This window comes from Mobula birostris, chromosome 1 (assembly GCF_030028105.1).
Source record: "Mobula birostris isolate sMobBir1 chromosome 1, sMobBir1.hap1, whole genome shotgun sequence".
In the NCBI taxonomy this organism is placed as follows: Eukaryota; Metazoa; Chordata; class Chondrichthyes; order Myliobatiformes; family Myliobatidae; genus Mobula; species Mobula birostris.
In genome coordinates, this window is record NC_092370.1 from 202,153,387 (window position 1) to 202,179,636 (window position 26,250).

General features: G+C 44.1%; 1 protein-coding gene across 13 annotated transcripts in view; it reads left to right on the forward strand.

Moving 5' to 3' along the window:
* nid2a (nidogen 2a (osteonidogen)) overlaps nucleotides 1-26,250 on the forward strand; it is a 133,520-nt gene that overhangs the window by 52,413 nt on the left and 54,857 nt on the right. For 9 of the 13 annotated variants that reach the window (XR_011887295.1, XM_072269084.1, XM_072268987.1 and 6 more), the window contains 7 exons: nucleotides 1,894-2,130; nucleotides 2,991-3,230; nucleotides 4,963-5,199; nucleotides 11,380-11,619; nucleotides 13,233-13,469; nucleotides 15,224-15,463; nucleotides 25,272-25,514. Coding sequence is in view for 12 of the 13 variants with exons in the window: in XM_072269084.1 (XP_072125185.1) it covers nucleotides 1,894-2,130; nucleotides 2,991-3,230; nucleotides 4,963-5,199; nucleotides 11,380-11,619; nucleotides 13,233-13,469; nucleotides 15,224-15,463; nucleotides 25,272-25,514 (1,674 nt within the window). In the remaining variant the exon portion in view is untranslated. The remainder of the gene's footprint in view (nucleotides 1-1,893; nucleotides 2,131-2,990; nucleotides 3,231-4,962; nucleotides 5,200-11,379; nucleotides 11,620-13,232; nucleotides 13,470-15,223; nucleotides 15,464-25,271; nucleotides 25,515-26,250) is intronic. The other 4 variants (XM_072268998.1, XM_072269043.1, XM_072269051.1 and 1 more) reach the window with 4 other exon arrangements.

The following is a 26,250-nucleotide window of genomic DNA, read 5'->3' on the forward strand; positions in this document are numbered from 1 at the left end:
TGGTGCTGTCGCAAGATCGAAGAAGATGGAGGTACATAGCCGCCAACCCCGGATTCGGGACGGCACCCACTGACTGACTGACTGACTGGCTACTAAGCAGGATCGAGGAAATAGGAGGAGGTATGATCAAAAAGTTAGGTTCACCCACCTCACACCTGGAGACAGTCCTCAGAAAGAATTTGGGGCTACCTGGGAAGCACTAGTTGGCTGATCGCTGGGCAACTAGGCTCTAAGAAGTGGAGAGTCACACACCGGATGTACCTGTTTTCCGGGTGAAACCAGAGGATGTCAAGATTCTCCATGCCTCTCGGACAAGAAGTGTGTGTTGGCCCAGAGCCTGACCTGGAGCCTACACCTAGTAAGAGAGCTCTGTGGCGAGTCTGAAGGATCAGCAGCATGAAAGATTAAATCAGCCCCTGCCCCTGAACGGGATACGGAGGTCTCAAAGAGTCAGGAGACCCGCAGATAGGCTGGCCTATGTAGCACCGGGGGAACAGAGGGTGGCGACTCTGCCCCAGTGAGATATGTCGCTACCATTTACAAATTCCTTTGAAAATCATGAAATTCCTTTGAAAATGGTGTTGTTAATGACGGGATGACAAATTATTTCTATTTGTGGTTGGGGGGGAGTGTAATGCCCTGGTTCACATTGTTACTGTGATGCTGTAGATATTTCACTTAGCAGCTCTGTAAGAACAGTCTGTTCTGCTTTCAGCCAGTTTGGGTTATTGTTGAAGATGAGGGATGTTGTAGAATGCGTGCCATCAATTAGCAGGAGGCTTTTCTTGATGAGGGACATTAAGGTTGGTCTTGGGCTTTTGCTCGAGAGGAGATGAAGAGAAAAGACGCTGGGGAGAACCAGTCACAACATACGATCCAGTGGGAGACCCGTTTGTTGGAGATGGATTGCGAACGACATTCGGTAGGTGGTGTGTGCAGTCACGTTGACCGAGGGCCCAGCACATGAGTGACAGAGAAGTTCCAGAGGAGCTCCAACTTGTGCACATTTGACTGTTTAATTAGAATGGGCCCAATTCTTTTTGTTATTCTTTACTAACTCTTTAGTTAAGGTTCATAAATATAATTCCTTTAATCGTGTGCAGTGTACCGTTGGTTATTTCGTGGCAGTAATTTGTAACAGGGTAGCAAATTACACAGCATCCACACAGATGGGATTGGGGGGGGGGCTCACGCCTCAATCTCTCAATCTCACACTTCTGGCAGGGCCGGATATTGTCTTCCCTAGACGTACGCAGCTGAGGAAATCAGTGTTTCAATGCTTTACAATTTTCCTTGATTATAGGGCTGTACTGTGAAAAAGGAGCATGTGATTCACAAATCAAAATTCTAAGTTAAATAGAACAGAATCCCTGGTTGTAATACTCCTTTATGTGAACAAAGGGTTGTGGCCTGAATACTTTTACAAGGCACTTTTTATAGAACCCTGTCAGTGATGGAATTTGCTTCTGTTTGTACTGTTGACTTAGCTACAGTATATTGTAGTGTAGCACATAAAATGCTGGAGGAACTCAACAGGTCAGGTAGCATCTACGGAAAGAGAACGAGTTGATGTTTTAGGCCAAGACCGTTCCAGTAGGATTTTATCAGGGTCTCGGCCTGAAAGGTCTACACTTTATTCCTTTCTATAGATGCTGCCCGACCTGCTGAGTACTTCCAGCATCTTAGTGTGTGTTATTCTTTATTTCCAGCAACTGCAAAATCTCATGAAGTGAGGTAGGTACGAATATCCCATGAATTGTTCTGTATCCAAAGCACATTGGCCTGTGTGAATATTCTTTCTGAAAGGGTGATGACAGTATTTGATGTATCATTGAAATATGTGAATGATCCTTTATTTTTGTGCTAGATTCAAAATTATTTCCATTTTCTTAGCAACCAGTGAACGTCCAAAAACGGCTTGTGAACAGCAAAGAGAGAGACTGCAGGCAGGGAGCATTCGTGGGCCTCTTTTTGGTGTTCACATCCCTCAGTGTGATGATGAAGGCAACTTCAGGCCGATGCAATGTCACAGCAGCACGGGATACTGCTGGTGTGTGTACGAGAATGGACAGGAAGTTCCCGGGACGAGGGTAGCACCTGGAACCCGTCAAGCACGCTGTGAGCTCCCATGTGAGTCAGAATTTTAGTGAAGCAATTGGTCACTATTGCAACTAAAATGAGAAGAGACTTTAAAGTATATATGACTGACCTGTAACTTGAAGAAAGGCTTGTAAGTATTTCATAGCAAGTTGATTTGTGGACAGTGTTAGTTTCAGGGTCTGTTATCTCCTAAGTTTATGAACCTCGTCTCATCATTCATTGGAGCAGTGCTTGCATATAACGAACCAAAGAGTGATCTAATTTACATATATTCTGAATGCCACATTATTCTCCTTGTACCCTTCTCTAGTCTTTTGTGCTTTCCATCTTTTCAGACAATCCTTTGCTGTTTCAGATTACCTCCTTGGAGGCAATGTTGAAAATGACCCCTTTCTCCTTTCTGATTAGCTGTTTGCTACATGTTATTTTTCTTTAATACTTTTAATTAAAAATAACCATTCTTGATTCCTTTGTCTGAGTTCAGCCCAATTCCCAACCAATGAACTGTACCCCACATGCACCTGTTCTACTAAGCAGAACATCTTCTGATTATATCCCAGCAAGGAAGGTTCTGTGAGATGTTTTAGCATGGGAAGTAACTCAAATGGAAACCCTTATTGAAAAAGATCCACACATCTTGTACAGTAAGTCAGGAATGAATTCTGCAGGTTATAGGTAAATTTTACTGGGTATAGCTCTCCCTGATGGCAGTAGAATTTTAAACAGCTTGAGATGCTGAAATATATTTTATTTAAAGGATGTAGTTTGGATGTAATTCTCTCATAATTTTTGGACTGTCAGCAATGAGCACTGTACAAAATAACATGTTACAAGACCCAGTCTGTGTAATTTGTACTTTCACTATATCTTGTTTCAAATTGAATGATCAGCAGTCAATGAGCGTCCCAAGTCTGCCTGTGAGCAGCAGCGAGAACGGTTAGAAACAGAGATGAGACTGCGTGGGCCTCTTCTGGGAGTCCACATCCCTCAGTGTGATGACGAAGGGAACTTCAGGCTGATGCAATGTCACAGCAGCACAGGCCACTGCTGGTGTGTGTACGAGAATGGACAGGAAGTTCCCGGGACAAGAAGAGCACCTGGAACTGGTCAACCACATTGTGGACAGCCAGGTTAGTCAGGGTAATAAGTAACGATTATACTAAATAGAGAAATTCAAAGGGATTTTATTGAAATTTCTGACTGGGAACTCAGTGATCCATCTACTTGCTAACTACATTTTCCAATCAAACTTTGTAAATTTGTGCCTAATGATATCAGATTAAGCCTTGTCCCAGTTTAAGTCTTTTAGTTCTGGATCATCCCTATCTTTCTTCAAACTGGTCCCAAAGTGACACCCCAACTTGACCAGTCTTATTTCCCAAGAGAGTCAACTGTTACCCTGTCTAAAGGGTAGTCTTCGAATTGATCAAGAAACCTTTATCTAATCCTTTACTATGTCTGTCTGAGTCAATATTAGTGGAAGTTAAAATCACCTACTATTACAGCTTTATTGTTCCTGAAGCTATCTATGATCTCCCAACGTATTTGCTGTTCTAATTCCCCCTGACCATTCTGGGACATCATCAAAGTGATCACTCTATTCTTATTTTTTTTGGTTTCTATGCATGTCGCCTCACTGAACGTCCCCCAGGATTAATTTAAAAAAAAATACTGCTGTAACATTCTCCCTAATCAAAAATTCAACTCCCTTCCTCGCTTATCCCAACCTCTCTCATACCTGCAGCAGGTATACCGCAGAGCATTGAGTTGCCACATGTGCCCATCCCTCACTCATGCTATAGTATCAATCCCAAGTGCCTGTTCATGCTCCCAGCTCACTTTCCTCACCTGTCAGGCTTTTTCCATTCAAATAAATGCAGCATAGCCTTTCTCACTTGCTGTCCTGCCTCAGTCTGTCCAGTCTCTTGCACTTGCTTGCTTTTAAGTTCTAAATTTGTTCTGGAACTTGCAAAAGCACCTTTATGTGATTCATAGCATTAGATTATCATTGGAAGAATTTATTCTTGTGTCAGCTGTAACTGTGAAGTGTCATAAGGCCCATAGCATCGTGCAGCACAGGCCCTTCAGCCCACCATGTTCATCCCACCCAATGTACCTACTGATATGCAGCCCATTCACAAGTGTTAGGTCAGTAGCTTTCTGCACCTTGGCAATTCAAGTGATTCCTAAACATTGCAAGAGTTTAACCTCTATCAGCTCTTCAGGCAGTGCTTTGTGCGTTAGAGAGAAAAATTCCCCTCAGATCCCATCTAACCCTCTTAACTCTCACCTTAAATCCATGGTAAAAAGACTTCAACTCTCTGCACTATGTATCCCTTTAAACTGACTTGCCCATACCCAGAATAAAGAAATATTAAAGAGTAAGAATAAGAAATATTTTGCAAAGTGGGGTCCCGAAGTCAAATAATCAAAGGTTTGCTTTTCATTTGCAAAACCTGTCTGAATTGATAGATCACCAACATCAAGATGATCTATGCTGTTCTTTATCTCATCATTCTGCCTTTTCAGGTTTTGCAGTCTGTCTCCTTCTCCCTTCTAATTGGATGGTTTCTGTATTTCTTTCTTTTCTCCTCATTCAGTCGTACAGAGATGTAAAACCTTGAAACCCCAATTTAAGTTGTCTCCTTAATGACAATCCAGCTTATCCTTGTTCTGCACAAGCAATTAGCATCCATTGTAACAACAGGCTGAACACATCAGGCACAATGTCACACAACCTGCTGGCTTGCCTGATGCCCTGTAAACTGACAACACAGTCAGCAAGAAGAAAAATGACGCAGCTCAATTTAAAATACTTGCACTGTTGCTCAGTAACAGATTCCTTCTTGAATTGATTTGCAGCCAGTGAGCGCCCGAAGTCCGCCTGTGAGCAGCAGCGAGAACGGTTGCAAGCAGGGAGGAGCCAGCACGGACTTCTTGTTGGACTCTACATCCCTCAGTGTGATGACGAGGGGAACTTCAGGCCGATGCAATGTCACGGCAGCACAGGATACTGTTGGTGTGTGTACGAGAATGGACAGGAGGTTGCAGGGACTAGAACAGCACCTGGAACTGGTCAACCGCGCTGTGAGGTGCCAGGTTGGTTAGCGTTACAACAAGCATTCATAAATCTTTATAACTGTAATACTCTAGCTATCATGCTGGTGACTTCCCTCTGCATTCACTGCATTGCAATCATATTCTTGTACGGCAACCAGAACTGCAGTCAGATTGCCAGGAGAAGTATCTCACCTATCTCTCTTCCTCAGCATTTCCCAGGGCTCTACCATTCACTTGATGCCTGCTATCTATGTTTGCTTATTGGCCTTGATTGGTGCAAATGCTTCAGCTAGTCTGTGTTTATTTACACTGTAGCTCAAGATGGTCCAGTTCACCAGAGTGCTGCCTGATTTAGTGGGTATTAGCTCCTAGCAGAGTTTCAACAACTCTGTGTTGTACAACTATGTGTTTCTGATCACATCCACAATATCCTGAAGTGGGAAGGTGAACAGCCAGAGGTCGTGGGACATATTGGTACCAACGACATAAGTAGGAAAAGGGAGGAGGTCCTGAAAACAGACTGCAGGGAGTTAGGAAGGAAGCTGAGAAGCAGGAACCCAAAGGTAGTAATCTCAGCATTACTGCCTGTGCCACATGATAGTGAGTATAGGAATAGAGTGAAGTGGAGGATAAATGCGTGGCTGAGGGATTGGAGCAAGGGGCAGGGATTCAGATTTCTGGATGATCGGTACCTCTTGGGGCGACAACATGCTGGAGGAACTCAGCAGGTCGGGCAGCATCCGTTGAAACAATGAGTCGAAGTTTCGGGCCGGAACCCTTCATCAGGACACAGGATTCTTGGGGCAGGTGTGACCTGTACAAAAAGTATGGGTTGCACTTGAATCTGAGGGGGCCAATATCCTGACAGGGAGGTTTGCTAAGGCTACTGGGGAGAGTTTAAACTAGAATTTCTGGGTGGGGGAGTGTGGGAACAGAACTGAAGAGACGGAGGAAGGGGCTGTTAGCTCACAAATAGAGAAAGCATGGAGACAGTGCGAGAGGGAGGATAGGCAGGTGATAAAGAAGGGATGTGCTCAGTCCAATGGTTTGAGATGTGTCTATTTTAATGCAAGAAGCATGAACAAAGCGGCTGAGCTTAGAGTGTAGATCAGTACTTGGAGCTATGATATTGTGGCCACTACAGAGTATTTTTTTATAGACCACCCAATAGTAACAGGGACATAGAGGAGCAGATAGGGAGACAGATTCTGGAAAGGTGAAATAATAACAGGGTTGTCATGGTAGGAGATTTTCATTTCCCAAATATTGATTGGCATCTCTCTAGAACAAGAAGTTTAGATGGGGTGGAGTTTGTTAGGTGTGTTCAGGAAGGTTTCCTGACACGATATGTAGATAAGCCTACGAGAGGAGAGGCTGTACTTGATCTGGTATTGGGAAATGAACGTGGTCAGGTGTCAGGTGTCAGGTCCCTGAGTGGGAGAGCATTTTGGAGATGGTGATCACAATTCTATCTCCTTTACCATAGCATTGGAGAGGGATAGGAACAGACAAGTTAAGAAAGTGTTTAATTGGAGTAAGGGGAAATATGAAACTATCAAGCAGGAACTTGGAAGTATAAATTGGGAACAGATGTTCTCAGGGAAATGTACAGCAGAAATGTGGCAAATGTTCAGGAGATATTTGCGAAGTTTTCTGCATAGGTATCTTCCAGTGAGACAGGGAAGGGATGGGAGGGTACAGGAACCGTGGTGTAAAAAGGCTGTTGAAAATCTAGTCAAGAAGAAAAGAAGAGCTTACGAAAGTTCCAAAAAACTAGGTAATGATAGTGATCTAGAAGGTTATAAGGCCAGCAGGAAGGAGCTTGAGAATAAAATTAGGAGATCGGGAAGGGGCCATGAGAAGGCCTTGGTGAGCAGGATTAAGGAAAACCCCAAGGCATTCTACCAGTATGTGAAGAGCAAGAGGATAAGATGTGAGAGAATAGGACCAATCAATTGTGACAGTGGAAAAGTGTGTATGGAACCAGAGGAGTGATACTTAATGCATACTTTGCTTCAGTATTCACTACAGAAAAGAACCTTGGCGATAGTAGGGATGACTTACAGCAGATTGAAACGCTTGAGCATATAGACATTAAGAAAGAGGATGTGCTGGAGCTTTTGAAAAGCACCAAGTTGGATAAGTCTCCGGGACCAGATGAGATATACCCCAGGCTACTGTGAGAGGCGAGGGAGGAGATTGCTGAGCCTCTGGCAATGGGGACGGGAGAGGTTCTGGAGGATTGGAGGGTTGCAGATGTTGTTCCCTTATTCAAGAAAGGGAGTAGAGATAGCCCAGGAAACTATAGGCCAGTGAGTCTTACTTCAGTAGTTGATAAATTGATGGAAAAGATCCTGAAAGGTAGGATTTATGAACATTTGGAGAGGCATAATATGATTAGGAATAGTCAGCATGGCTTTGTCATAGGCAACCTGACTGAAGTTTCTGAGGATGTGACTAAACACATTGATGAAGGTAGAGCTGCAGATGTAGTGTATATGGATTTCAGCAAGGCATTTGACAAGGTACCCCATGCAAAGCTTATTGAGAAAGTAAGAAAGCATGGGATCCAAGAGGACCTTGTTTTGTGGATCCAGAATTGGCTTACTCACAGAAGGCAAAGAGTGGTTGGAGATCGGTGACCAGTGGTGTGCCTCAGGGATCTGTTCTGGGACTCCTTCTCTTTATGATTTTGATAAATGACCTGGATGAGGAAGTGGAGGGATGGGTTAGTAAATTTGCTGATAACACAAAGGTTGGGGGTGTTGTGGATAGTGTGGAGGGCTGTCAGAGGTTACAGCAGGACATCAATAGGATGCAAAACTGCACTGAGAAGTGGCAGATGGAGTTCATCCCAGATAAGTGTGAGGTGGTACATTTTGGTAGGTCAAATATGATGGCAGAATATAGTATTAATGGAGGATACTTGGCAGCATGGAGGATCAGAAGGATCTTGAGGTCCGAGTCCATAGGACACTCAAAGCTGTTGCGCAGGTTGACTCTGTGGTTAAGAAGGCGTATGGTGTATTGGCCTTCATCAACCGTAGGATTGAGGTGAAGAGCTGAAAGGTAATGTTACAGCTATATAGAATCCTGGTCAGACCCCACCTGGAGTACTGTGCTCAGTTCTGGTCACCTCATTACAGGAAGGACCTGGAAACCATAGAAAGAAGAGGAGTTTTACAAGGATGTTGCCTGGATTGGGGAGCATGCCTTATGAGAACAGGTTGAGTGAAGTCAGCCTTTTCTCCTTGAAGCGACGGAGGATGAGAGGTGACCTGACAGAGATGTACAAGATAATGAGAGGCATTGATCACGTGGATAGTCACATGCTTTTTCCCAGGGCTGAAATGGCTAGCACGAGAGGGCGCAATTTTAAGGTGCTTGGAACTAGGTACGGGGGAGATGTCAGGGGTAAGTTCTTTATGCAGAGAGTGGTGAGTGCATGGAATGGGCTGCTGGTGACGGTGGTGAGGCGGATACAATAGGGTCTTTTAAGAGACTCCTGGATAGGATGGAGCTTAGAAAAATAGAGGGCTATGGGTAACCTGAGGTAATTTCTAAAGTAAGTACATGTTTAGCACAGCATTGCAGGCCGAAGGGCCTGTATCGTGCTGTAGGTTTTCTATGTTTCTATCTAACGAATTGTTTTCTGTGGAGTGTTGAAGGCTGAGGTGGAGAGACCCAATGGGGATTTATAATGAGTGGTATAGATGGAGCTTTTTCCTCAGGGTATAAATGCCAAAAACTAGAGGGCCTGAATTTAATGTGAAGGGAGGAAAGTTTAGTTAATTTGGGCAGAGCAAGTTTTTTACATAAAGGATGATCAAGGGTGGTAGTGGAAGCAGACACGATATTGGGTTTAACAGATTTAGACATGAACATGCAGGAAGTGGAGAGTTACGGATCATGTGTAGCTAAATAGTTCCAGTTTAATTTGGCACAGACATCTCGGCCAAAGTGTCTGTTCCTCTGTGGTACTGTTCTACATTCTGTGTTCTAATGTATTGTTTTTGTTTCTTTGCCCTGTACGCTCTCTCTTCTTTCTTTCTCTGTTCTGATTGGTAGCTTCTATATTTCCTACTCCGCATTGCATTCAATTCCACAGTGCCGTTTCGTAAATAACTTAGCAGTAAGAGGATTGCTAGGGAAAAGAGAAAGTCCTGTCAAAAAAGGAATGTAATTTTGTGGAGCCAGGGCATACATAGAGTATCCTGAATTAATCCTTTGCATCAGTAGTCACCAGTGAGAAGGATGGGGAGTATTAGAGCAGGCTTATGTCTGTCACGATCAAGTTAGAGATTTGGACGTATCCCAGGGAGCTATGGGAAATAAGGGAGGATGCTGCTGGGATCAGAGAGAGAATTTTTGTATCATCTTTAGCTGTGCGTGTGATATCATTAGCTAATGGTGATCCCATATTCAAGAAGGGCAATAGAAATAGGCCAGGAAACTACAGAGCGTCTGAGCCTTACAATATGTATAAGAGAACTATTTGGGAAAAGATTCTTTGGGATAGCATTTATGATCATTTGGAAGGGCAGGGACTGATTAAAGTGAGTTGGCATCATTTCATGCATGAGAACTTTGCTTCTCAAATCTAATCAAGTTTGAGGAAGCTACTAAGAAAATTGAAGGCAAGGTGGCAGACGTGGAATGCATGTGATCTAGCAAGGCTTTTTGCAAGGTCCTGCAAAGGGACTGATCCAGAAAGTTAGTGCACATATGATCCAAGGTGTTTTGGCAAACTGGATCCAAAATCAACTTTGCAATAAGAGGCTGAAGTAGTTTTCTCAATAGTGTACTTTGTGATCAATTTTGGAGCTGTGTTGTTTGTCAAAATATATAAATGACTTGGATGAGAATGTTTGCGGCCAGGTAATATAATTAAGTAAAATGACTATTGTTGAGCAAAAACAGGGAATTATAAAATTCTGATTTTTATTGTGGAGTTGCTTACTAGCATTTTTTCAAAGTACCAGTATGGTTCATAGAAGCTGATTAGCGTGGTAATGAATGATATGGACCACACTTACCTCCTATGATTGCGACTGGCTTTAAAGCACTGATTAAAGCTGGCCTGCAGGTATGACTGGGAATGTCAGATCACATCCATAGTCAAAGGGTCTGGCTCTCCTTCTGACTGTTCCCCCTGTCTCTCCTGTCAGTCTGTTCAATTGTAAATTGCTTTGAAATACCTCATGCATTCTTGTTGGTAACGGACTGGTCTTTTCCACAGCTGTTTTGCAGCTTCACCACATGTTCAAAGGTTGAAACATTGAGATTCTTTTTCTCTTAAGCCCAAGAGTCAGCAGTGTATACATCGAGTAGATAGGGGCAACAAAACACTTCAGAACCGAAGCATTTGTAAACTAAAGAATGAAGCTTCCAAAATAGTGTTCCTTTTATTCTACTAGTACCTCTTCATCTAATTTTTAATCGAATAGTTTTTACATTTCTTGTATTTTTATCAATCAATAATCCTGTGACTCTTTTGTTCTCAATTCAAGTTGTTCCATTCTAAATAGGAATGTTCTGTGTGATCAGATGTGCCCAAACAAAATTCTCTTCATCTATAAATTCTTCAGAATAAACATTGAAGCAGATACTGTACTGAGAAAGCCTATTACAATGTAAAGTTCTGAGAGTTATGCCAGTAATGAGCAGTTGAAAATACAAATGGTGTTGGGTACTGATGGAATATGGATCGACTATGGTGATGAATTGAAATTATTGTGTGAAATTTGTTGGAACTGAAAATCATTGCCTCAAGGCTGGTTCCTTTCCTGTTAACTGATTTACCAATACATTCATTAAATGGATCATGTGCAGGCATTGTTTTTTGGCAGAGACAATTTGGACCGCAAGACCTCTTCCTGTGCTGCATTCATCAATGTTCCAAACTTTTAGTCGTCCGTATACATAAGTGAGATCACTCAGTAAAGGGCACAGTTAATGGAGTCATTCCCCATGTAATCTCACTTAGGAATATTAGGAGAAGAACTTGGACCAATTATTCTAGAAATGCTGTCCAAAGCACTCAGAAAACAAGATGGTCTTGCCAACATATCTTAAGTCAATTTAATACACCTCTGAGGATACAGAATTTCCAGCCCATATGGTTCCCTATGGGTGTTAGAGAGAAGATGTTACCACATACTGTTTGAGATAATTGCAAGTTTTATTTGAAATTATTTTAAAGCCATTTTATTTTATTAGTGACCAACGAGCGCCCGAAGTCTCCCTGTGAGCAGCAGCGAGAACGGATACAAACGGAAATGAGCCTGCGCGGGCCTCTCGTTGGACACCACATCCCTCAGTGTGACGAAGAAGGCAACTTCAGGCCGATGCAATGTCACAGCAGCACAGGATACTGCTGGTGTGTGTATGAGAATGGACAGGAGGTTCCCGGGACGAGGACAGCCCCTGGAACTGGTCAGCCACGCTGTGGAGAGCCAGGTCAGTCAGTGTTAAAATCAAGCATTGATTAATCATTATAACAAGTTCAAGTTTATTTTCATTCAACTATAAACATGTTACAGCTAAATGAAACAAACTTCTTATTGGAACAAGGAACAAAATGTGGTACATATATCATAGATAACACAAAGAACATTGACACAATAATGTTAACAGATAATATATTTTGTAGATAATGTGTGCATTTTATGTCAATGGATTAAAGTTAAATTTATAACTGTCTAATGCTACTGGCACTGTCATAAGTAATGTGTAGTGGATGATAGCAGATTGTTCAGAAGTTCATAGGCTGGGGTAAGAAATTATTGCCCAGCCTAACAGACCTTGTTCCTGTACAATGGGTTCTTATAACTGTAATGCTCCAGCTAATATCCTGGTGTCTCCTCACTGCATTGCAATCACATCCTTCCTATTGTGTGGCAACCACAACTACACACAATTCCAAAGATGAGGCCTAACAAATGTCTTACAAAGCTATAACATGACATCACAGCTCTTAGATTCTATGCAACTGTGAGCTGTCAGGTCAGTCAGGTTTAAGAACATAGAACATAGAAATCTACAGCATATTACAGGCCCTTCAGCCCACAATGTTGTGTGGATCATGTAACCTACTCGAGAAACTGGCTAGAAATTCCCTACGGCATAGCCCTCTATTTTTCTAAGCTCCATGTACCTATCTAAGAGTCTCTTAAAAGACCCTATTGTATCCCCCTCCACCACTGTCACCGGCAGTGCATTCCACGCACCCATCATGTTCTGTGTGAAAAACTTACCCCTGACATCTCCTCTGTACCTACTTCCAAGCACCTTAATACTGTGCCCTCTCATGTTAGCCATTTCAGCCCTGGAGAAGAGCCTCTGACTATCCACACAATCGATGCTTCTCATCATCTTATACACCTTTATCAGGTCACCTCTCATCCTTCGTTGCTCCAAGGAGAAAAGGCCAAGTTCACTCAACCTATTCTCATAAGGCATGCTCCCCAATCCAGACAAAAATTAAACAAATGGACTAATGTGCAAATGTGAAAAATTCAGTATTTCATGGAAATTAGTCTTTGTGGAAACAGCTGACAGAATTATGTGCGGCAATATATGGAAATGTTAATGCATCCCAGAGGGAGTGCTGGAGTGGTATGGGTGACCACTACATCAAATTTCTGCATCAGTGTGTTCCACCTTTACTTCTGGTATATAGGCATCTGTTAGTCTCATGAGACCATGGATTTGCACCTTGGAAAGTTTCCAGGGTGCAGGCAAGATTGTATGGAAGACCAGCAGTTGCCCATGTTGCAAGTCTCCCCTCTCCATGCCACCGATGTTGTCCAAGGGAAGGGCATTAGGACCCATACAGCTTGGCACCGGTGTTGTCGCAGAGCAACGTGTGGTTAAGTGCCTTGCTCAAGGACACACACGCTGCCTCAGCCAAGGCTCGAACTAACGACCTTCAAATCACGAGACGAACACCTTAACCACTTGGCCGTGTGCCAACACAGTATAATTCACCCATACTTCCAGTATATTTCCTTGTTTTTCTCCATTGCAATTTCTCTGGTGTCCATGTTTTCATGAAATTGCTTTATTGGCAGCAACTGAACGCCCTAAGTCTGTCTGCGAGCAGCATCGAGAACGGGTAGAGTCAGAGATGCGTGGGTCCCAGCCCTTGGTTGGTGTCCACATCCCTCAGTGTGATGACGAGGGGAACTTCAGGCCGATGCAATGTCACGGCAGCACAGGATACTGCTGGTGTGTGTACGAGAATGGACAGGAGGTTCCCGGGACGAGGACAGCCCCTGGAACTGGTCAGCCACACTGTGGGGAGCTGGGTCAGTCACTTCTTTAATTGTTCTCAATCAATTGTTCTATGTTCAGCAAAATCCATAATTGGAAAAGGTTTCCATTTTTAATCTAAAATTGATCGCATTTGGAATTTGATATATGATCTGTGCAATGTCATTTTAAAATATGAAATATAACTACAGTTATTTAATAACTTACACAGCACGTTTCGTACAAACAATGTAGTTTAAAGTACAATGGGATAAGGTGCAAACTGAAGGACAAAATGTTAGATTAAAAGTAAGGTTAAATATTTGCTTTCTATACAGACTGTTTCACTTTCTAGTTTAATCTTCCATCTTCTCTCCCTATGTTCTATTGCAAGTTATCTCAAATGTCCTTTCTTCACTTTTGCCACTGCTGTAAATTAATTGACCAGTCAGATTTTCAATCTTTAAAAGTGTTTTTCTTTGTAATAGGGGAAAAAAAATACTTGACCAGAAGTTCTCTATAGCAGAGAAATCCAGTACGTTGAAATCCCTGCACTTGCACTTGCCTGGCCTCTGCAAAGGGTCAAACTTATTGCCACGCTGTCGCACGTTGCTGGGGCTGTCAGTGCTGTGGAGCAGTGAGGTGACCCCATCCCCATGCCTCAGATGGATCTGACAGCTGCCAAAGCTTGGCCTGAGGCTTTTCCCCGCTGTAAAGTTTACAAGTAATTCTTATAGATTTCTGTTCTTCTAAACAATGTTGTCGAATGTTTGTATACATTCGTAGAGAGCCAAGGCCAAATGATACACAAGTCAGATTCTGTTTTGTTGCTCCAGACTCCAGCATTTTGCATGCTCTGTCTCTGATATTTTTAATGCCAATTCAAAGCCTGCAGATGGAAAAAAAACTTAAACCAAATGCAAAAGGTACAATTTAGCTCTTTCTTTGACGACTTGTGTTTTAAATACCTTACGTGTCCCTAAAAGTCAGTTATTAAATCTAAAGGAAGGATTGAGAGAAGGTAAGACTGCCCTGGTTTTCCCTTTGGGCCCAGTAAGTCAGGATTTCCCGGGACGGATCTTCTGCGCCAGACCAATGTGGTCGAGTCTAGCCTGTTGCTTGACTGAAGAGTGCAGAGGGTGAGCAAAGTAGGTCTTCCACAACTGGCCCAGACAGGCACAGCTACTGTAATTATTCTGCCTGGCAGGCCCAATCCAATGTGATCAGTCTGAATGCTTTAGAACTTACTTCAGCCCATCAGCAGCACCGTGCCAGAGTACTCTTTTGAGCTTCTCTTGGTGTTTTTGTAGCTCTGGGTTTTTAACGGGATGGAGTTGCAAGCCCCATGCCCAACCCCCCTCCTCTTGCAGCCAGGCTTGGCACCGCTGATTGTGCAGATGAATGTTTTTAAAGGCCTTTGTTTCAAGGCAGGTGGCAGGGAAACAGGATTACTGAGATTCTATGTGGTGTCTCAAGAAGGTGACATTCATTACTAAAGACCCCCACCATCCAGGACATACTCTCTTCTTTTTGCTACCATTGAGGAGAAGGTACAGGAGCCTCAAAACCCACATTCAATGACTTAAGAATAGCTTCTTCCCCTCTTCTGTCAGATTTCTAAACAGCCCATGAATACTACTTTGTTAATTCTTTCTTTGCATTATTTACTTATTTAATTTTGTAGTAATTTGATCTTTTTGCACTGACCTGCTGCCATAAAACAACAAATTTCATTTCATATGTCAGTGATAAAAAATATGATTCTTAATTATTTATCATTTCCCGAGTATATTTATCTTTGATTTGTTAGAAACCCATGAACGGCCAAAGACTGCTTGTCAACTGCAGCAAGAGCGACTGCGAGCAATACTGAGCCTGCGCAGACCCATTTCTGGACTCCACATCCCTCAGTGCGATGAAGAAGGGAACTTCAGTCCATTGCAGTGCCATGGCAGCACAGGATACTGCTGGTGTGTCTATGAAAATGGACAGGAAGTTCCAGGGACTATGACACCTCCTGGAACAAGTCAACCACATTGTGAACAGCCAGGTCAGTCATAAATAGTCTCATGGTAGTTTAAAATGATTTCTATTTTACAGTGAGTTTTTCTTGGAACTTGTTGATTCCCTTGGTGTGTTTTAGCAACCAGTTCTCATGGTTATGGTTGATTAGTGTATTGGAACTCTAAACCACTTGTCAAGTGCCAGGTCAGATGATTCATGTCCTGTGGTCCCCGCCAGAGAGAAATTATGCTTTGACGTTGTCTACTGTGGGGACATGACCATCAAATGGCGGTAAGCAAATGACAACATCAAGAAGTCACCGTTGGCCATTTGGAAGAATATTGCCATCAGGGAGCAAAATCTGGAATCAATTAGCCGGTTAGATGCTTTCTGAGGGCAGGGAGAAAGAGTTAACATTTATGGTTGATGACCACTCAACCATAAATATTAACCAACTGGGTAAGTGAGAAAAGAAGTGTGTTTTAAGTTGTAGAGAGAAGGGGTGGAGAGAGTAAAAGGAATACTTGCAGGGTGGAGTCTGAGGTTGTCCAAGTGGCAAATAGCATTAGGCACCATCTACTTAATAAATGAGTAAGGACTGTTAGAGAGAAGAGAATAAGCACAAAAGCTTGCATTAGCCTGATTTGAACAGTGCTAAAAGACAGAGAGACTGGGAGTAAGATAAGAAAACCGATTGACAAGGGGTCATTTTCCAAACTGAGCAGAGGTAATCAGCAAAGCAGTTGCCTAATCTGCATTTGGTGCCTTCAAAGTAGATTGTACTATATTGTAGGCAAAGTGAATGCCATGCAGTAGATTGAAAGAAGTTAAATAAATTGCTGTTTCACTCAGAAGAGCTCTTTAGGACACAGGCATATGAATTTGCAAGGATTACAAGTTTCTTAAAAATCCTGGAATTGAAAGGCTGAACACTGAACCATTCTAGGCCCCGTGTGCCAGCCCAGTGACCCGTGTGCCAACCCAGTGACCCGTGTGAACTCCTGAACACTGAGCCATTCTAGGCCCCGTGTGCCAACCCAGTGACCCGTGTGAACTCCTGAACACTGAGCCATTCTAGGCCCCGTGTGCCAACCCAGTGACCCGTGTGAACTCCTGAACACTGAGCCATTCTAGGCCCCGCGTGCCAACCCAGTGACCCGTGTGAACTCCTGAACACCCAGCTGCTCTCAAACTACAAACTGATACTTTTCCTTGCTCAGTACAAAGTTCCCAAGGAGCTTGCACTATTGCATTCTGAAGTGGGAGGGTGACCAGCCAGATGTCGTGGTGCACATCGGTACCAATGACATAGCAAGGAAGAGTGAAGAGGTCCTGGACAGTGAGTATAGAGAGCTTGGTAGGAAGTTGAAAAGCAGGACCTCAAGGGTGGTAATCTCAGGATTGCTACCTGTGCTAGGTGCGAGTGAGGGTAGGAATAGGATGCTCTGGAGGAGGAACAAGTGGCTGAGGAACTGGTGTAGGGGGCAGGGTTTCATATTTCAGGATCATTGGGACCTCTCCTGGGGCAGGTGGGACCTGTACAAGAGAGACGGGTTACACTTGAACCACAGGGGGACCAATATCCTTCCAGGGAGGTTTGTTAGTGCTATTGGGGAGGCTTTAAACTAGATTTGCAGGGGGACGGGAACCAGAGTGCCAGAGCTGACAGTGGGGTTGGGGTGAGAATAAATGATGTTAAAAGTTCAAGCAAAGCTGCAAATAGAAAGGTTGTGAGTGGTGGTAAAAATCTTCTGAGGTGTATATACTTCAATGCTAGGAGTATTGCGGGGAAGGCAGACGAGTTGAGGGCGTGGATTGACACGTGGAATTATGACGTTATAGCAATTAGTGAAACCTGGCTACAGGAGGGGCAGGACTGGCAGCTTAATATTCCAGGGTTCCGATGTTTCAGATGTGATCGAGGCAGAGGAATGAAAGGTGGGGGAGTAGCATTGCTTTTTAGGGAAAATATTACAGCAGTGCTCAGGCAGGACAGATTAGAGGGCAAACAACAGGAATTCTGCAGATGCTGGAAATTCAAGCAACACACATCAAAGTTGCTGGTGAACGCAGCAGGCCAGGCAGCATCTGTAGGAAGAGGCGCAGTTGACGTTTCAGGCCAAGACCCTTCGTCAGGACTAACTGAAGGGAGAGTGAGTAAGGGATTTGAAAGTTGGAGGGGGAGGGGGAGATCCAAAATGATAGGAGAAGACAGGAGGGGGAGGGATGGAGCCAAGAGCTGGACAGGTGATTGGCAAAAGGGATACGAGAGGATCATGGGACAGGAGGTCTGGGAAGAAAGACAAGGGGGGGGGAACCAGAGGATGGGCAAGGGGTATATTCAGAGGGACAGAGGGAGAAAAAGGAGAGTGAGAGAAAGAATGTGTGTATAAAAATAAATAACAGATGGGGTACGAGCGGGAGGTGGGGCGTTAGCGGAAGTTAGAGAAGTCGAGGTTTATGACATCAGGTTGGAGGCTACCCAGACGGAATATAAGGTGTTGTTCCTCCAACCTGAGTGTGGCTTCACCTTTACAGTAGAGGAGGCTGTGGATAGACATGTCAGAATGGGAATGGGATGTGGAATTAAAATTAGATTAGAGGGCTTGTCTACTGAGTCTTTATGTGTGGAACTGAGAAACAGGAAAGTTATGGCCACTTTAGTGGGTTGCATTATAGACCACCCAATAGTCAGCGAGAATTGGAGGAGCAAATCTGCAGAGAGATAGCAGGCAACTGCAGGAAACATAAAGTTGTGGTGGTAGGGGATTTTAAATTTTCCATATATTGATTGTGACTCCCATACTGTTAGGGGTGTAGATGGTTTAGAGTTTGTAAAATGTGTTCAGGAAAGTTTTCTAAATCAATATATAGAGGTACCAACTAGAGGGGATGCAATATTGGATCTCCTGTTAGGAAACGAGTTAGGACAAGTGACGGAAGTATGTGTAGGGGAGCACTTTGGTTCCAGTGATCATAACACCATTAGTTTCAACTTGACCATGGACAAGGATAGATCTGGTCCTAGGGTTGAGGTTCTGAACTGGAAGAAGGTCAAATTTGAAGAAATGAGAAAGGATCTAAAAAGCGTGGTTTGGGACAGGTTGTTCTCTGGAAAGGATGTGATCGGTAAGTGGGAGGCCTTCAAAGGAGAAATTTTGAGAGTGCAGAGCTTGTATGTTCCTGTCAGGATTAAAGGCAAAGTGAATAAGAATAAAGAATCTTGATTCTCAACGGATATTGCAACTCTGATAAAGAAGAAGAGAGAGTTGTATGACATGTATAGGAAACGGAGTAAATAAGGTGCTTGAGGAGTATAAAAAGTGCAAGAAAATCAGGAGGGCTAAAAGAAGACATGAGGTTGCCTTGGCAGTCAAAGTGAAGGATAATCCAAAGAGCTTTTACAGGTATATTAAGAGTAAAAGGATTTTAAGGGATAAAATTGGTCCTCTTGAAGATCAGAGTGGTCGGCTATGTGCGGAACCAAAAGAAACAGGGGGAGGTCTTAAATGGGTTTTTTGCGTCTGTATTTACTAAGGAAACTGGCATGAAGTCTATGGAATTAAGGGAAACAAGTAGTGAGATCATGGAAACTGTACAGATTGAAAAGGAGGAGGTCCTTGCTGTCTTGAGGAAAATTAAAGTGGATAAATCCCTGGGATCTGACAGGGTATTTCCTCGAACCTTGAAGGAGACTAGTTTTGAAATTGCAGGGGCCCTGGCAGAAATATTTAAAATGTCGCTGTCTATGGGTGAGGTGCCGGACGATTGGAGAGTAGCTCATGTTGTTCCGTTGTTTAAAAAGGATCGAAAAGTAATCTGGGAAATTATCGGCCAGTAAGTTTATCGTCGGTAGTGGGTAAGTTATTAGAGGGAGTACTAAAAGACAGGATCTACAAGCATTTGGATAGACAGGGACTTAATAGGGAGAGTCAACATGGCTTTGTGCGTGGTAGGTCATGTTTGACCAATCTATTGGAGTTTTTCGAGGAGGTTACCAGGAAAGTGGATGAAGGGAAGGCAGTGGATGTTGTCTACATGGACTTCAGTAAGGCCTTTGACAAGGTCCCGCATGGGAGGTTAGTTAGGAAAATTCAGTCGCTAGGTATACATGAAGAGGTGGTAAATTGGATTAGACATTGGCTCAATGGAAGAGACCAAAGAGTGGTAGTAGAAAATTGCTTCTCAGAGTGGAGGCCTGTGACTAGCAGTGTGCCACAGGGATCAGTGCTGGGTCCATTGTTATTTGTCATCTATATCAATGATCTGGATGATAATGTGGTAAATTGGATCAGCAAATTTGCTGATGATACAAAGATTGGAGGTGTAGTGGACAGTGAGGAAGGTTTTCAGAGCCTGCAGAGGGACTTGGACCAGCTGGAAAAATGGGCTGAAAAATGGCAGATGGAGTTTAATACAGACAAGTGTGAGGTATTGCACGTTGGAAGGACAAGCCAACGTAGAACATACAGGGTAAATGGTAAGGCACTGAGGAGTGCAGTGGAACAGAGGGATCTGGGAATACAGACACAAAATTCCCTAAAAGTGACTTCACAGGTAGACAGGGTCGTAAAGAGAGCTTTTGGCACATTGGCCTATATTAATTAGAGTATTGAGTATAAGAGCTGGAATGTTATGATGAGGTTGTATAAGGCATTGGTGAGGCCAAATCTGGAGTATTGTGTTCAGTTTTGGTCACCAAATTACAGGAAGGATATAAATGAGGTTGAAAGAGTGCAGAGAACGTTTACAAGGATGTTGCTGGGACTTGAGAAACTCAGTTACAGAGAAAGGTTGAATAGGTTAGGACTTTATTCCCTGGAGCGTAGAAGAATGAGGGGAGATTTGATAGAGGTATATAAAATTATGATGGGTATAGATAGAGTGAATGCAAGTAGGCTTTTTCCACTGAGGCAAGGGGAGAAAAAAACCAGAGGACATGGGTTAAGGGTGAGGGGGGAAAAGTTTAAAGGGAACATTGGGGGGGGGAGTTTCTTCACACAGATAGTGGTGGGAGTATGGAATGAGCTGCCAGACAAGGTGGTAAATGCGGGTTCTTTTTTAACGTTTAAGAATAAATTGGACAGATACATGGATGGGAGGTGTATGGAGGGATATGGTCTGTGTGCAGGTCAGTGGGACTAGGCAGAAAATAGTTCGGCACAGCCAGGAAGGGCCAAAAGGCCTGTTTCTGTGCTGTAGTTTTTCTATGGTTTTCTATGGTTTCGATTGTCAACATCTCTCGGGCGAAATGGAGATTCCAGACGACACTGGAATCAAGGAGGGAGGCTCAACAGCTGTGGCAGGGTTTGAATCCCATAACCTCCTACACAGTTAAATCCTGTGACATAGGAGACAGCAGCACTTCACTTCCAGATGAGCTCAATGCCTTCTATGCTTACTTCGACCACCAGAACAAGGAGGAACTATCATACACCCCTATGTCTCCCAATGATCCTTTGGTCTCAGTACCTGAAGATGACGTGCAGATTGCCTTCAAGAGAGTGAATCCAAGGAAAGCATCCGGTCTGGACGGAGTACCTGGCCGAGTACTGGAGACTTGGGCCGACCAACTGGCTGGCGCGTTCACAAATATATTCAACCTCTTCATGCAGGCTTCAGTCGTACCAGTGCCCAAGAAGACATGCTAACCTGTCTGAATGACTATCACCCAGTGGCACTTACATCCACATTGATGAAGTGTTTAGAGACACTGGTGTTGAAGTATATCAGCTCCTGTTTCAGTGGTAACTTGAATCCGCTTCAATTCGCCTACCAGAACAACAGGTCTATAGCAGATGCTATCTTGTTGGCTCTTCACACAACCCTGGAGCATCTGGACAGCAAAGGTACATATATCAGGATGTTCTCTATCGATCACAGCTTGGCATTTAACACCAGTATCCCCTCAAAACTAATCAGTAAGCTCCAAGATCTGGGCCTCAATACCTCCTTGTGCAATTGGATCCTGGATTTCCTCATTTGTAGACCCCAGACAGTTCAGATTGGCAAGAACATCACCACAATCTCCATCAGCACAGGAGCACCACAGGGGTGTGTACGTAGCCCCCTGCTCTACTCGCTTTACACCTATGACTGTCTGGCTAAGTACAGCTCCAAAACTATATACAAGTTTGCTGACAACACCACTACACGAAGAATTCTGCAGATGCTGGAAATTCAAGCAACGCACATCAAAGTTGCTGGTGAACGCAGCAGGTCAGGCAGCTTCTCTAGGAAGAGGTAGAGTCGACGTTTCAGGCCGAGACCCTTCGTCAGGACTAACTGAGAGAAGAGCTAGTAAGAGATTTTGAAATTGGGAGGGGGAGGGGGAGATCCAAAATGATAGGAGAAGACAGGAGGGGGAGGGATGGAGCCAAGAGCTGGACAGGTGATTGGCAAAGGGATATGAGAGGATCATGGGGCAGGAGGCCTAGGAAGAAAGAAAGGGGGAGGGGTTAAGCAAGGGGTATAGTCAGAGGGACAGAGGGAGAAAAAGGAGAGAGAGAGAAAGAATGTGTGTATGTAAATAAATAACTGGTGGGGTACGAGGGGGAGGGGGGGCATTAGCGGAAATTAGAGAAGTCAATGTTCATGCCATTAGGTTGGAGGCTACCCAGACAGAATATAAGGTGTTGTTCCTCCAACCTGAGTGTGGCTTCACCTTTACAGTAGAGGAGACCGTGGATAGACATATCAGAATGGGATATGGAATTAAAATGTGTGGCTACTGGGAGATCCTGCTTTCTCTGGCGGACAGAGCATAGGCGTTCAGCAAAACGATCTCCCAGTCTGCGTCGGGTCTCGCCAATATATAAAAGGCCACATCGGGAGCACCGAACGCAGTATATCACCCCAGTTGACTCACAGGTGAAGTGTCGCCTCACCTGGAAGGACTGTTTGGGGTCTTGAATGGTGGTAAGGGAGGAGGTGTAAGGGCATGTGTAGCACTCGTTCCGCTTACAAGGATAAGTGCCAGGAGGGAGATCAGTGGGGAAGGATGGGGGGACGAATGGACAAGAGAGTCGCATAGGGAGCGATCCCTGCGGAAAGCAGAGAGAGGGAGGGAGGGAAAGATGTGCTTAGTGGTGGGATCCCATTAGGGGTGGCGGAAGTTACGGAGGATAATGTGCTGGACCCAGAGGCTGGTGGGGTGGTAGGTGAGGACCAGGGGAACCCCATTCCTAGTGGGGTGGCGGGAGGGTGGAGTGAGAGCAGATGTGCGTGAAATGGGGGAGATGCGTTTGAGAGCAGAGTTGATGGTGGAGGAAGGGAAGCCCCTTTCTTTAAAAAAGGAGGACATCTCCCTCGTCCTGGAATGAAAAGCCTCATCCTGAGAGCAGATGCAGCGGAGATGGAGGAATTGCGAGAAGGGGATGGCATTTTTGCAAGAGACAGGGTGAGAAGAGGAATAGTCCAGATAGCTGTGAGAGTCAGTAGGCTTATAGTAGACATCAGTAGATAAGCTGTCTCCAGAGATAGAGACAGAAAGATCTAGAAAGGAGAGGGAGGTGTCAGAAATGGACCAGGCCTCCTGTCCCATGATTCTCTCATATCCCTTTTGCCAATCACCTGTCCAGCTCTTGGCTCCATCCCTCCCCCTCCTGTCTTCTCCTATCATTTTGGATCTCCCCTCCCCCTCACACTTTCAAATCTCTTACTAACTCTTCCTTCAGTTAGTCCTGACGAAGGGTCTCGGCCTGAAACGTTGATTGTACCTCTTTCTGGGGATGCTGCCTGGCCTGCTGCATTCACCAGCAACTTTGATGTGTGTTGCTAGACAACACCACTGTTGTGGGCTGTATCAAAGGGGTGATGAATCAGCATACAGGAGGGAGATTGGGAACTTGGCTGAGTGGTGTCATAACAACAACCTCTCACTCAATATCAATGAGACATTGAGCACATCTACATGAAACATTGCTGTAGAAAAGCAGCATCCATCATCAAAGATCCTGACCACCCAGGCCAAGCTCTTTTCTCACTGCTGCCATCAGGTGGAAGGTACAGGTGCCTCATGACTTGGACCACCAGGTTCAAGAACAGTTACTACTCCTCAACCATCAGGCTCCTGAACGATACTGGATAGCTACACTCATTTAAGGACTCTGTTATATTGTTATTTCATGCTCATTCTTTATGGCTATTTATTTATATCTGCATTTCCACAGTTTGTTTACAGTTAACAGTTCCTGATGTTTACAGTTACTGTACTGTAGATTTGCTGAGTATGCTTGCAGAAGAAGAAAATCAGGGTTGTCTGTGATATGCATGTACTCTGATAATAAGTTTTTCTTTGAACTTTGAAGTTTGAACTTTGACAGGGAAGTGGAGAGAGCACAGGGGTCAGCAGTGGAAAGGGTGAGCAGCATCAGGTTCCTGGACATCCACGTCTTGCATCTATCCTGGGCCCAACACATTCATGCAATCGTGAAGAAGGCACGCCAGTGGCTCTATTTTGTTGGGGGTTTGTAGAGATTTGGTGTGTCACCAAAGACTTGTAAGTGTCTACAGATGTGTGGTGGGGAAGCCTCTGACTGGTTACATCCCAGCATGGTAGGGAGGCTCCAATGCACAGAGTGGAAAGGGTCTACAGACATCTGTAGGGTCAGCCGGCTCCATCACGAGCACAGCTCTCCCCTCCATCAAGGACATCTTCCAAAGCTGGTACCTTCAGAAGGCAGTATCCATCATTAAAGGCCTTCACCAAGTGAAATATGCCCTCTTATTACTACTGTTGGGGCAAAGGTACAGCAGTCTGATGACTCACACACACTGTTTTAGGAACCTTTTTCCCCTGCACCATCAGATTTCTGAACAGTTGATGAACCCTGCTCCAACGTTCCTCTTTCCACTATTTATTTATTTTTGTTGCTGACCGTAATTTTTGTCTCGCTACCACGAAACAACAAATTCCATGACAGATGTCAACGACGATAAACCTCGTTCTGATTCTGACTGATAACCTGCTCACTGAAGCATAGTTTGGGATTTGTCAGGACCATGTGGTGCCAGACCCCCATCACAAAATGGTTCAGGCAAGAGTTGACCAAAGGGCTGAATTGTGAGGTGAAGTGAGAGTTGTGGCCCTTGACACCAAGGTAATGTTTGACTAAGTTTGGTTTCAAGGAACCCCAGTAGAATGGATATCAGTGGGTATCAAGAGAAAATCACTTCAATGGTTAAAGTCGTGTCTCAAATAAGGGAAAGTGGTGTGTATGATGGCTGACCGTGTAGGTTTTCCTACAGTGTTGCAAAGTTAAGGACAAACAATCATTGTAATAGCAACAGCTGTTAAGGTGCAATATTTCAGCATAAGGAAGTTTAGGTGTGTATGTGTTGTTGTCAGGTGGTAGCGGTGACCTACAGCAGTAACTTTCACCCTGACAGATGCCCCTGTCCATTGTAGAATCGGTACCAGCGGCCCAGCCAAAACAAACAAATCCCTCCAGCACTGATGTCAGTAACTGGATCTCCTCGAAGAGCTCGCCTCTGACATCGATAGCACAGAATCAATTTAAAAAGTGTGCAGTAGTTGATAGCAAGCACTTCACCTGCATTAAAGAAAATGACGTGCCATATATTGTAAAGCAGTGCAGTGCTATTTCGTGTGGTGGTCAGTGCAAAACCGAGCTCTAGTACAATCAGGTGTTTTCCCCACACAAAACCACCTTATATTGCAAACTTCTAAGAACAAGAAGGTTATTAGTCTTTATGCACTTTAAAACATATTGACTGACTGTGCTCTTTTTAAATCATCTATTCTGATCAAGAAATGTTACTTGACCCATTTTAAAAGAGCTGCATTTTTAAATTATTGACTATATCAAAAGCATTTTTGTTTGTTTGTTCAGGAGACAATGAGCGCCCAAAGTCTGCCTGTGAGCAGCAGCGAGAACACTTAGAAACGATGAGCCGGCATGGATCCCAGCCCTTGGTTGGTCTCCACATCCCTCAGTGTAATGACGAGGGGAACTTCAGGCCGATCCAGTGTCACAGCAGCACAGGATACTGCTGGTGTGTGTACGAGAATGGACAAGAAATTATTGGGACGAGAAGAGCACCTGGAACTGGTCAGCCACGTTGTGGACTTACAGGTTAGTCAGGGTAATAGTAACATGTTATATTAAATAGAGAAGTTCAAAGACTTTAATTATTAAAGTTTCTGCCTGGGATCTGAGTGATCGCTTTATCTGCAAACATAGGCTCCCAATCAATCTTAGCAAGTTGTTTGTCTAATGATAACAGGATTAGACTTGTCCCAGTTTAGGTCTCTAACTTGTGGACCAGCCCTATCATTGTCCATAACTGCTTTACAGCTGGTGTCAAAGTGCTGTCCCACTTGACCACCCTCATTTCCCAAGAGATTAATTGTTATCCTCTCTAGAACAGTGTCTACACATTGCTTCAGAAACCTTTCCTGAACATATTTAATGAATTCTGCCTACATCTGACCCTTTCCTATGTTTGTCCGAGTCACATCAGGGAAGTTAAAATCACCAACTCTTACAGCTTTATAACTCCTCCAGCTGTCTGTGATCTCCCAACATATTTGCTGCTTTATTTTCCTCTGACCATTTGGGGATCTATAGTACAACCCCATCAACATGACCAGCCTCTTATTCCCCATAGACATTCCCCAGGAATGTTCTCTTTAATCAAAAATCTAGCTCTCCTCCTCTCTTGTCCTCACCTCGTATAGATACCTAAGGCATCTATACCCCAGAACACTGAGCTGCCACATGTGCCAATCCCTCAACCATGAAATGTCACACCCCTTGAGCTGATCCATGTAATGTCACGCCCCCCCAAGCCCATCCATGTGGTGTCACC